The 12,480-nt window shown below is 51.8% G+C and overlaps 2 protein-coding genes across 2 annotated transcripts in view; both read right to left on the bottom strand.

Annotated features, from left to right (window-relative positions):
• RRBP1 (ribosome binding protein 1) overlaps positions 1-9,317 on the bottom strand; it is a 64,888-nt gene extending 55,571 nt beyond the window's left edge. Inside the window, exon 1 of the mRNA XM_047744087.1 lies at positions 9,189-9,317. The gene's annotated coding sequence lies outside the window, so the exon portion shown is untranslated. The remainder of the gene's footprint in view (positions 1-9,188) is intronic.
• On the bottom strand, positions 8,207-8,662 carry LOC125109866 (collagen alpha-1(I) chain-like). The gene has a single exon (XM_047746966.1). It carries the CDS (start codon positions 8,660-8,662, stop codon positions 8,207-8,209), a length of 456 nt encoding a protein of 151 aa, XP_047602922.1.
• Positions 9,318-12,480: the final 3,163 nt, after the last annotated feature.

Raw genomic sequence — 12,480 nt, 5'->3', positions numbered from 1 at the left:
CCTGCTTGTGTTCCCTCTCTCACTGTCTCTCTCTGCCAAATAAATAAATAAAATCTTAAAAAGAAGAAGAAGAGGAAGAAGAAGAAGAAATAATCGCCTTAATACTCCAACACACATTACGTTAACCTGGGGTTGGGGCTCAGATAACTCAGTCCCCAGATCGAAGCTCTCCCTTCATTGCACAAAGAGGAGCTGCATTTCCACTCAGATTTGTGGTGAAGAGGTAGCATTTGCTCATCAGCAACAAAACCTGACCCTCTTCCACGAGCCTTTTGCAAAATTCCACCTCGGATTAACAAATTCCATGGCCAAATGTTCCCATCTCAGTGACAAAGAGGGAAGTGCAGTAGGAGTTATTTCTTATTAATAGCGACAGTAATTCAAACTTCATTCTCGTTCCTTTTTAAAGTCGGCCATTGTATAATATATTCCGAGCCCTCCGGTCCTGCCGATGGGAGGATACATGAGTCCCCGCGCCTTGGGAAAAAGTCTGGCCTCTCTTCTAAAGCCCAGCATACACCTCCTGGAGGCTTGCAGTCCTGCTCCTAGGGACAGACCTGACAGCCATGTGGATCAATGGTCACTGCAACGAGGGGCAGGACTTTATATTTCACAATATCATGCAATTTCTGCCATATTATATATGGAGCCCCCAGTTAACTCTCCAAGTACCCACACAGAGTAGAACAGGCACAGGCGCAAGACTCACAAGCCAGAGCATCCACATGACAATGACAGTGAACCACCAGGAGGCCGACATCGCAGAGCACTCCCACCCACCACATCCAAGGAAAGGCCCAAGAGGGCACGGGCTGCGTGATTCCATCTATACCTCGAGTTCAAACACAATGGAGCGAATCCGTGTGCCAGGAACCAGCAGAGCTGATACCCTTGGGGCTGGGCAGCGGCTGGAGAGGGCAGAAGAGGAAACTGTTGGGGGATATTTCTTGATCTGCTGGTTCAACAGGGTGATTGGTTTGTGGCAGTTTACAACTAGGCTGCAGACTTGTGATGGCACTTTTCTGTGTGTGTAGTTTAGTTAGTTAACTAAAGTAAACTAACTAGAGTAGTTTACTTTAGTTAGTGTAGTTTACTTTACTTTAGTAAAGAGCTTAAAAATATATATGCCCACTCTGGTGGGAAACCGTATCACACGGAACTTCAAGGCAGAGCGTCTTTGGTCCCCGGAGCATATGGTCCTGTCACTGCTGCCACGTCGCAGCCCTCTCCCAGGCAATGTGGCATTGCTCCCGCCCCTGAAGAGCTGGGTGACTGGGGCCAGGGGTGGGGAAGGCAGTCACCTCCTGCCCCAACCTCACGACCCATGGCCACACCCACCGCACTGTCCTGCGCAGCAACTTTTTTTTTTTTTTAAGATTTTATTTATTTATTTGTTAGAGAGAGAGAGAGAGCGAGCACAGGCAGACAGAGTGGTAGGCAGAGGCAGAGGGAGAAGCAGGCTCCCCACTGAGCAAGGAGCCCGATGTGGGACTCAATCCCAGGACGCTGGGATCATGACCTGAGCCGAAGGCAGCTGCTTAACCAACAGAGCCACCCAGGCGTCCCCTGCGCAGGAACTTTTAAAAAATCCAACTGTTCAGAAAAAGTCTCCAACTTCATAAGCTCCCAACTTTAGGAGGGAAGCAGATTAACACAGGAAATAGCAGCTGGGCTTCAGAGTCATGGCTGAAGTTGACCTTTTCATTGTCCCCTGACATGCCACTGTTTAAGACTTCCTTAAGGGGATCAATAATTCATTTATTTTTTAGCACTGACTCCTCTTCCTCAATCACTGTGATTGCTACTAAGCTCTGAAAATTACTATTTCTCTTCCTACTTACAACAAATCCTGAGAAGACAGAACGAAATGAAAGTGTATTCAATAAAAATAAGGCTCCATCTAATTCCTACTCAGCAGGAGTTTTAACTGACAAGAAAACGGTTTGGATGTAGTCAAGTGGTACATTTTAACCACTGAATGGCAGGTTCCAGAGAAACATACCACCTGGGCTTCGGGCAGAGCAAGCGTCTTCACCCTTCCAGGGAAAATGAGTAGGCCAGACACTCCCATCTCAAAGGGCGAGGAATCTGGGATCAACTTTTCATTTTCTTGCCCAAAAGCAAAAGCAGGAAGAGGGGAGGGGAAACAAAAGGAAGGCGGCAGGCCAGGAATGGACGCTTACCAACCAGAGCACGTGCCCCCAACCACCTCCTCTGGCCTGCCCTGGCCTCCGCGTTCCAAAACCTCTGAGGACATCGAACTCTGTGCGGGAAGCAGGAGGCTCAGCTCCTCAATGTCTGTGCTCCTCGAAGTCTGACTAAAAGAGAGAATAAAATGCCAACTACAAGAAAAGAATTTTCCTCCTACCACTAAGGAACACTTCTTGCTCACTAAACACAAAATCCTCCTCTTCTCAGAGCGAGCCAGCACATTGTTCAAAGCAAAAATAACATTTTCTTTCCTGGCGAGCGTGTTGTCGCTGATACGCTCAGTTCTTCCCCAAGCCCCACCTAAGGCTCCTCAGGCACAGAAGCGAATCGAGGGTGCTCGCTGCGTGTCCTCCTCCTAGAAGCGTGAGCAGCTGGGAAGGGCCCAGTCCCGGCGAGGCACCATGACAGGGACAGTGGGCTATGGAGAGACAAGGCGCACGGAGATTAATGTAACTGTCCTGGAGGCTTATAGCAGCTGGGAGAAAGCCAATGCGCAGGCCTCCCACTAAGGGTCACTTCGAAGCCCTGGGCTCTGGGGGCAGAGCAGGAAATATCCCCATTTGACAGCGTTCCTCTGTGAACGTTGCTTGCAACCTCTCCACTGGAGCCAGGCTGGACGGAATCCAAAAATCACTTGGCTTCGTAATATGTTTTTTGTGTTTATATGTGATGCTCTAGGAATCCTGACTACTTCAGGCTAAACAATAATATACTCCTAGAACACGAACATGAGAAAACCCTCTCCCCATGAGCTCGGCGAGGACAGGCATCTACTGTGGGCCAGGCACTAGGGGTACCTCAGGGAAAGAGAACAGATGCATCCCTGCGTCGGCAGAGTGCACAAAGTCAGTCACGTATGTGACATGCCTGGCTGGCGATCACAAAGAGAAAGCGATACAGAGGAGTGGGACAGGGAGCAGGGATAAGGGTGGGGGATCGCTAGGGGCTGTCACTTTAAGTAGGGTAGTTAGGGAGAGAAGAATTCACTGACCTGAAGAAGAACTGGCACGGGGGTGGGGGGCAGCCATGTGGCCATCTAAGAAACAGCATCCCATGGACAGCAACAGCACATGCAAAGGCCCCGAGGCAAAAGCATGCCTGAGAAACAGAGGAGGCCAGTGGGACTGGAGCAGAGGATATGACGGAGTGAAGCCCAGATGACCTTGGGGGCCCCTATAAAGACTCTGGCCAAGGAGGCTCTTAAATAGAGAAGTGATATTGACCTGCTCTGGAAACAGACTCGAAGGCAGAGGGTGAGGGCAAAAGCGGGGACACCTCCTCAGAGCCAATGAAGCAACCCATGAAAGAGAGGAGAGCAGTTTGGACCAGGGTGGTACCAGTGGAGGTGGTGAGAATGGCTGCGTTCTTGCTTTGTTTTGAAGGGGAGCTTTGCTGTTGGACAGGATACAAGAATGAGAAAGCAAGGAATTGAGGATAAACCGAAGTTTGTGACCTGAAAGATGGGGCCATCTGGCCTAGTTTCATTTTACATGAAGAGGAAACTGAAGCCCAGGAAGGATAAAAGTCAGGTCTAAGCTCGCACCACTTATTTCTGAGACTAGAACCCCAGCTACCTCTTCTCTCTCCGCCCCTCCTGCAGCTCAGCAGGAGACAATGGTGACCACTCAGGTCACACCTGGACGGCCTCCAACTCTTCTCTGCTCTCAGATGCTGAAGTAGACACAGCTCCCTTGAGGACTGCCAATACCAAGCACGTATCGTAAACCAGGATAGGATGCTGGTGAATGAGAGCCACAGGCCCTGCCCGGAGAGGATGACCAAGTCCAGGGCTGTCATGCAAGAAAGCAGACCTGCTGAGCAAACATATTTCCATTCTCCCCAAAAGAACCCCCAAAACTAGACTTTTTTTTTTTTTTTAAAGATTTTATTTATTTATTTGACAGAGAGATCACAAGCAGGCAGAGAGGCAGGCAGAGAGAGAGGAGGAAGCAGGCTCCCTGCTGAGCAGAGAGCCCAATGCGGGGCTCGATCCCAGGACTCCGAGATCACGACCCGAGCCGAAGGCAGCGGCTTAACCCACTGAGCCACCCAGGCGCCCCCAAAACTAGACTTTTAATGAAAAAAATTCTCCTTTAAAAGGTGGCTTTGTTGTTTAATAACATGAGGGCAGCCGAACAGATCTCATGTGCCGGCTAAGTTCAGTCTATACAGGGCCCCATCCTGGAACCAGTCTCAAGACAGCCTAAAACACACCCGGTCCACTCACACCTTGTCAGGGCCTGGAATTACAGGTTTCGGTTTAAGATGGTCTTTTATTCCAACTTTTGAGTCAGCAGATGACATTCATTATCACCATAAATAGCTGATAACTTCCAAACAATCTTAGTGAAACTCCTCTCCGACCAAAAAGAGAATAAGCAGCTGCCCGTCATTCTGGGTTCTTTGTTAACTTTGGTTTTACCTTATTCTACATGGAGGACAAAGATAAGCCCACTAGTACAGCCAGGAATTCAAGAAGTCATCCCAAATACTACCCACTGATCCCTTCAAAGTTGTATGGAGTAGAAAAGAGCCCTGCAAATGACCCAGGAATCAACTTACGTCAGCCAAGCATGAAAACACCAAGACACTGCTACAGGTGAGGTTTAAGGACCAGCAGCTATTCCGATCTTGCCAAACTAATCGAATTTAGAAATTACAAAACTTTCTTAAATCAAAGTTGCTTCCCATTGCTAGACAGTGGGATATACACGTCATTCATGGCACTTAAGGGAAACACATAAGATGTGTCTGGTTTTTATTTTGTTTTTTTAAAAGATTTTTTGAGAGAGGGAGAGAGTGCACATGCATGAGCAGGAGGAGGAGCAGAGGGAGAGGGAGAAGCAGACTACCCCCCTGAGCAGGGGGCCCAACAAGAGGCTCGATCCCAGGACCTCGAGATCCTAACCTGAGCCAAAGTTAGATGCTTAATCAACTGAGCCACCCAGGCACCCCAGATGGGTCTGGTTTTTAGATGTGGGAGCTGGGATGCAGGTTTCAGGAGACTTATCAGAATTTGTCTGCCTAGGAAACAGCCTCCTAGGAAGTCCCCAAGTTAATTTTCTATAATGCAGAATGGTCCTCGTGCCCAGGCTCTCCCTCAGAATTAAATATTAACTTTCCCTACAAGCCATATGCTGTCAGCCCATACGGATTTGGGTTGGTCTGACTGACCATTCTGATGCTGTTGATAACAGGTTAGGAATGTCCCCCCTGGGGTAGGGCCACTATCTGTGCTGTTCCCCCACCCGCTTATTTTCTTGGTACGCAATGTGCAATGTACACAATGAGGCAGAAATCAATGCCTTCTCAGGGTGCTATCTTATTAAGGTGAAACCCATGAACTACCACTAGTCCACCATTCCTGACATACAGAATGGGCATCTTACATGGTTCGACATATTTTTAAATGACCAAGAAAGGAGACTTGAACATTCAAAGAATTCCAACTACCTCGAACTCTTAAAAAAAAAAAGAAGAAAAGAAGAAATTCCAGCTATCTCTAGATCAGCACTGTCCAGACTCTCGGTGATAATGATCGGCTACTGAGCATGTGAAATACGGCTAGTGTGACTAAGAAACACTTTTTAAATTCTACTTGATTGTACTTGTTTTAAACTTAAACAGCTCTATGTGGCTACTGTACTGGACAACAGAGTTCTAGACTGTCTCCTCACATGAAAAACAGGTCTCATTCCTTTATATTTATAGTGTCTAAAGACCTAGCACACAGAAGACATTTGATAAAGAAATGAAAATACCTTCTTGCACTGAATACATCTCAGTCGGGTGTGTACTTTCTTCCTCTGAAGCTCTTAATTCTGCTCTTGTAGCTCCACATCCTCCCGTAAGCAGTTACTATCCCAGCAAATGTGGGATTATCGGGTCCTGTGGGTGAACATTTAGAAGGCCACGCCCACACTGTCCAGCAGCTGAGCAATAGGAACTGGCCTGACCACCACCTGATCTGCTGCGCTTCCATGTTCTCATCCACAGAATGGGAACAACCATACCTATTCTATAGAATGGGGCGGCTGCAAGGCCTAGATAGGTGTTGATAACTTTGATTCTCAACAGTCAACCTTAAAAAACCAAGCTGAGCTCAGCTTGAGGTGTCCAATGAAGTAGTAGGCTAATTAACAAGATTATTAGCAGGTACAGTGGTCTACCTCACTTGGTTAACATTTATCGTGTTACAGGCCAGGCCTTAACTACTACTGTAGGCCCCGGATATACAGCTGGATAGCACAGTCTCTGCCTTCCTAACTCTGGCTGACCATTATTTTTTCCCTCCTGAAACAAGATTTTAGTGAACAAAAATCCACAGTCTCCAAAGACCTTTAGAGCCCCTAAGTGTCATGCATTATAATGTAAGAGTTCCCAGAGGTAAAAGAACAAATAAGAGTCTGGGGTCCTGATAATTTTAAAAGGTGTCCCTATTACATAATAAACAAAAATTCCGATTAAATCATTTCCATCCAACCACTTAGAATTTGGTACTATATAATTAATGCAGCCTGCTGACTTAGGGACCATTTCAGCAAAGAGCTTCATTGCTCAGATGTGACTCATTCAGGAGTCAGGATTCAGGATTCAGGATTTATCTAAAACTCTCCCATCACCAGCAAATAGTCATGCACCAAGGTACCACACTAACTTCTCTCTTTAGAGACGTTCAGAGGCTGATTCCTACCTATGAAAGAAAGTAGTCCTATGACAGCATATGGTGCCAATGGCGCTCTCTCCTCTCTCTCCAAACCTCAAGACACCATTCTTGTTCCTATCCCAGGCACCTTGCAAGCCATGTGTGCATTGCTCCAGGTAAAGGGAAAACAGCCTAGTGGCAGGTGTCTCTCCACTTTTCCTCCTTTGCATAAATAGAGAGGGAAGTGGCATCTCCAGGACCTCAGAACTGGAAACTTCTTTCTGGAAAGGAAACAGGTTGGCAGCCCATAGTGGGGCTGACCTTTAGAAAGTTCATAAAGTAATTGAAACATCACTACCGAAAGCAGCATGCTTGCAGGATCACCAAGACTCCTCTGGTGTCAAGATTAAGAGGAAGTTAGGAAGAACACACACAGAAGGAAAGCGTAAAGAGGGAGGCAGAGTCAATTGGAGAAAGCTCCCCAGCGGTGTCCGGCGGATGTAAAACGTGAAGCTGTCCCTCCTGAGTGCTGGAAAGAACATCTCAGTCTCCAGAAACACCCAGCAGCCAGAATTCTAAAGAGATGTCTAGCATAGCATGTTGAGGCCCTAGTGGTCCCACTTCCCCAAACTCCAAAAAATACCATCCAGATGCCCCCACCCCGCAGGTTCCAGCGCTGTAAGCAAACTGTGAGATGGGAGGCTCCCAAACACCCTTCAAAGTTTCATTTCCTTGGTGCTTCCCAGTCTGCTGACCTCCAACCTCCGGGAGTTATTGCCCAACTACCTTCTGTTTGCACAAGGTCCTAGTTTTTCCCAGCACTTGCTGGGGAGGCTGCCCTGATCCTACTGTGAGTGGGTGATGTATCTCCAGGTTACAGATGAGGAAACCCAGTTTCAGAGAGGTTAAGGGACTTGCGTAGAGGGTCTGTAAATGAGAGCTGGGAGTGGAATCCAGACCTTGGGACTTCTGTGAGCCCTGGGTGCTGAGACAGGTGGGCTGGAGGCAGAACCAGGCTCCACCTCCCTCTAGTGACCTGCAAGCCCCTAAAAACTCAGCCCAGCAGTAACAGGCAAGACTTGTTGACTACTTCCTACGCGTTCTGGGTCTTCACAGCTTTTCTCTTAAGAAGAAACGACTGGCATCTCCTTTTTTTCAGACGGGGAAAGCAGACACCTGGAGCAAGACAGCTTGGCCAGGGTCACCCTGAACGCTGTCAGGATTTCAGAAGCCCACTCCCTTAACCGTTACACCACAATGAGCTACCATTTATTATCTGTAATCTGGGGGGTGGGTCCCTGACGCTTCGCGGACACCCTCTTGGAAGCGCGCACCCCAGTCCGTCCTCCCTCACCCAGGGTACGGTCTGGGGAGCCTGGCGGGCCGGGGCGGGCGCCAGACCGGGTGCCAGCGCGCTTGGCCGGCCGGGCCGGAGGTGCCCGCTTCCGCCTGGGCCTGGCACGCTGGCCCATTCATCGTGGCGCGGGCGGGGCGGACCCGGCAGGGCCCAGGTGGCCCCGTCACCCCGCTGGGCACCTCGCGCCGGGCTCCGCGCGGCCCAGCCGGGGAAACGGTGCCCCTGGCCCCGCCGCCAGGGGGAGCAGGGAGCCGCAGCCCGCACTCCGGGAAGTTGCCACCGCGGCCGCCCGGGACGTCCGGACCCCGGACGGCCCCGGTCCTTGCACGGCGTCCCCCGTAGCCCCGAGTCCCAGGCCCGCCCTGTCGGGGAGCCCTCCGCACCCCCCCCCGGAAGCGCCTCCAGGCCGCAGCCCGCAGGCGGGCGTGCTCGGCCCGCGGGCCCCCCATTCAATCCCGCCCTCCTCCCCCCGGCCGGCCCCCGCCGCCTTCCGCCCGCCCCCCCACCCCTCCAGCCCGGACTCCAGCCCGGCAACGTCATCCGGCCGCTTCCCGAAACTTAACCCCTTCCTCCGCCAGCTGTGCGCCGCCCCGCCCCGCCGCCAACTTTCTTAGCCCAACTTCGGAGCGTGCGGGCCGCCCCGACGGCCCGCAGGCAGGGAGGCGTCGCCACGTCGCGCCACGGGGCCGCCGCAGCCCCCCCCCCCAACCCGACGGCGAGGGCTGTGAGGTCCACACCGCGGGGCGCGCTCGGCCGCCGCCCCTGCACGGGGTTCGCCCGGCACACGCCCCCCGGGGCCGGACCCGACCCCGAGGGTCCGCGGCCGCAGCGACTGCAGGCGGCAGGCGGCGCCGCCGGGGGAGGGGCCGCCAATGAGACGTGTCACTCGCGGCGCGGCCGGCTCCGGCCCCGGCGCCCCGACGGCACGGCCCGCGCGCCGCCGCCGCCGCTGCAGGGCCCGGCCAAGTTTCTTACCTGCAGCCGGAGACGCGGGAGGAAGAGCGAAAAGGCAGCAGCCGCCGCCGCCGCGGAACAGGGAGAGAGGAGCCGGCCGAGCCTCCGCCGAGAAGCCGCCCCCGAGCAGCTGCAGGCACCGCGACCCCGACGCCGTCCGCCCCGTCCGCCGTCCGCTCCGGCCGGTCGCTGGCTGCGTGCGCGCGTGTGGAGTCGTGGCACTTTCTGCCTCGGAGCTGGCGAACGGCCCCCTCCGCCGGGATCGCCGCCTCCTGCCTTCCCCACCCGGGCCAGCCATTCATCGAGCCGCTTCTCCCCATTGGCCTGCGCCCCGCCACTCCGCGGGTCGCTGGCCAGTCAGAGAGCAGGCGGCCCAGCCGCGGCGGCGGCCATTGGGCAGAAAGGAGGGTCTCCGCCTCGGCCAATGGGAGAGGGGAGGAGCTGCGGGGAGCCGCGGGGGGCGGGGCCGGGGAGGGGCGGGGTCGCGCGGTGCGGCGCTCGGCCCTGCGCGGGGGCGGGGCGGGACCGAAACGCCCTGCCAAAGGGGGAGGGGGGCGCCGTTCGGCCCCGCCCACTCCAGGCCCGTGGCGCCTCTCGCTGTGGCTGCCTTGGGGCGGGCTCTGCCCAGGCAGGCCGAGGAAGGTTCGAATCCCGGCGACGCCGAGGCTGCGCTGGTGAATCTCGGCAGGCCGAGGTGGCGGTGGGTGTCACCCTGAGCGCGGTTGCGCAACCCGCCAACTGCCAGGAAGGAGGAATGCCTTTTTTAAACCCACTGACTTCCCCCAAGCAGTGGCGCCTCCAGGCCCAGGGTGTGAGGACAAGTTCAGCTGGGGTTCAGCCCCGAGAGAACGAACTCTAATCTTCGAACAGATGGCATTCAGTACCAGAAAGGATTTTCTTGAGCAAATGGAGGAATTAGGATTGAAAGGCCAGAAGGTGCTCAAGGAGTCAATGGTGAATGTGATTGTACCCATTTTTAGGGGTGGTACAACAGAGTACAGTCTATTTGAGTTACTCGTACAGAGAGAGCACAGCGGGCAGAGCAATACATATGATCCACCCTATGGCGTTTTACTCCTTGTAAGGAAGAGGGTGACAGGCTCTGACCCAAGCAAACTCACCCGTTTCCCAGAAAACTGAGCAAATAGTACTTTTTCGTTATATGGTCTCCTCCCCTCAATATAAGCCAATACTGTCTCTTCATAATCAAATAAGTCTTTCACTTAAGATAATTTCTGGCCTGTTTTTTAACCATTATATCAGGGTCTCTTAAGCCCAACTCTTTGGACTTGAGCCAAAGCCAGCTTCTTTAAAGTAAGGTTTCCAAAAAGCCAACAGGGCTGCTACAGCCTGATCTGCTTCACACCGTCCTGGGCCCCCTGGCTACAGAGTCCTGTTCCCAATATGTAGTTGTTGGACAATTTCACATTATCATTACCCCCACCCCCATCACTGGTACTGTACTAGTGGTTGTTAGAAAGATGTGGAAAATACAGGCTGTGGTGAGGGAGTAGAGGGGCTGAGCTGAAGTTAAACCGCTCATTCCTATTTTTAATCTCAGCAGTTCCTTAACACATTAATGATTAATCAATGGGAATTAACCTGGATTAACTTTCAACACGCAGTCTTTTTCCAGTGGTGATTCTCCACTTGAAATAAAAATCCAGAATCTCAGCCTCTGGCTGGCGTATCAACTAGTTCTAATTGACCACGAGTAAACTAGTTAACTTCTCTCAACATGGGTGTACCCCTCTAGGACTATCTGGGTTTTAGAGAGGGAATTCATTCGTTCATCATTCATTCATTCATTCATTCACTGGTGTTTGTTGAGTGCCTGGTATTCACCAGCAGGCTGAGCAAGCAACCTAGAGTGATAGGCAGACCCAGTAAAGACTCAACTGCCCTCGAGGACCTTGCTGTGGGCAGAGACCCTCATCTTATTCACTGTTTAGGTATTCCTAGAAAACATGCCTGGAGGGTCTGGAGGGCTCACAGTCGTATCTTCTATGCAACTGTGACCCAGAGCCTGTCATGGCACCTACACAGAGTAGAGGCTCAGTAAAGACCTGGTCTGTAAATATGTTAAATAAATTACAGGATAGCAAAGTTCCTAGGCGTGAGGGGTACTTACAAAAAAGGGGCTCTCTATTCCCTCCCATAATCTAACATTTGGTTTGGCCTCAACACAATGTATGTTTCAGTATGGAGACGTGGCCTGGCCTAAACCTTTGCCTCTTTCCTCCCTCCCTGCTCCTTGTCCTCCCTCTACCAGGCTCTTTTAGGGCCAAGCAGTTCCCCGCCCTGCCACCTGGCCTGGCCTGACTCTCACAGCCACTGCTGTGCCCACGGACCCCCATCCTTGGTCATGCTCAGCCTCGTCAGCGAGTTTTGGCCTTGCACTCTCCTAGGGTGTGTCTGGGAAAAACAGGAACCACCCCAGGTTTAGGAGGACAGGGGTCCTGTGGGGTAGATGACGTGGCGTAGTGGGTTTTAGTTGTGAACAAACAGAATGTTCTTTTTTTTATTTTATTTTATTTATTTATTTGACAGAGAGAGACACAGCGAGAGAGGAAACACAAGCAGGGGAAGTGGGAGAGGGAGAAGCAGGCTTCCGCTGAGCAGGGAGCCCGATACAGGGCTTGATTCCAGGACCCTGGGATCATGACCTGAGCCGAAGGCAGACGCTTAACTGACTGAGCCACCCAGGCGCCCCACAAATAGAATGTTCTTAATAAGAAACCCTGAATATACAAGAAGAATCACTTAGTATGGTCCATTCACTCATGACCGTGTTTTGCATTCTATTACTAAACCACAGATAGTATTTTAAAAGAGTAGGCTGCAAAGATGAGAATATCTTACAGTGTAAAAAGAGCTTTTGCTTTATCAACAACTATAAAAGGGTGATAAATGACACACAGAATAGAATGTCATGTGGAAACAAAGCCATCGTGACAATATATAACATTTTTACATCCTGTCACGCTCCAGGCACTGTTCGAGATGCTCTACGTGTAGGTAAAACTATTTAACACTCAGAACAACTCAGTAGGGGCACAGTTATCATCTCCATTTTAGGGATGAGGACACTGAGGCACAAGGAGGTTGTTGTCTCGGGCTAGTCAGAGGAGGAGCACTGGGCTTCAGGGTCCTTGCACAGAACGGCTGCGCTTGGCGCTAGATACCAAAAGGCATGCTGGGTTGGGGCAGGGGATGGTGACTTCAGGGAGAGGTTTGTGATCAGCTGACATCACTCCCTCAGCACTCTCTTTCCGGTAATAGTGATGCTCAGCTTGGTTGGCAACCCACTAGG

This window comes from Lutra lutra, chromosome 9 (genome assembly GCF_902655055.1).
Source record: "Lutra lutra chromosome 9, mLutLut1.2, whole genome shotgun sequence".
NCBI classification, from domain to species: Eukaryota; Metazoa; Chordata; class Mammalia; order Carnivora; family Mustelidae; genus Lutra; species Lutra lutra.
This window is presented reverse-complemented; position numbering and strand designations above follow the sequence as displayed.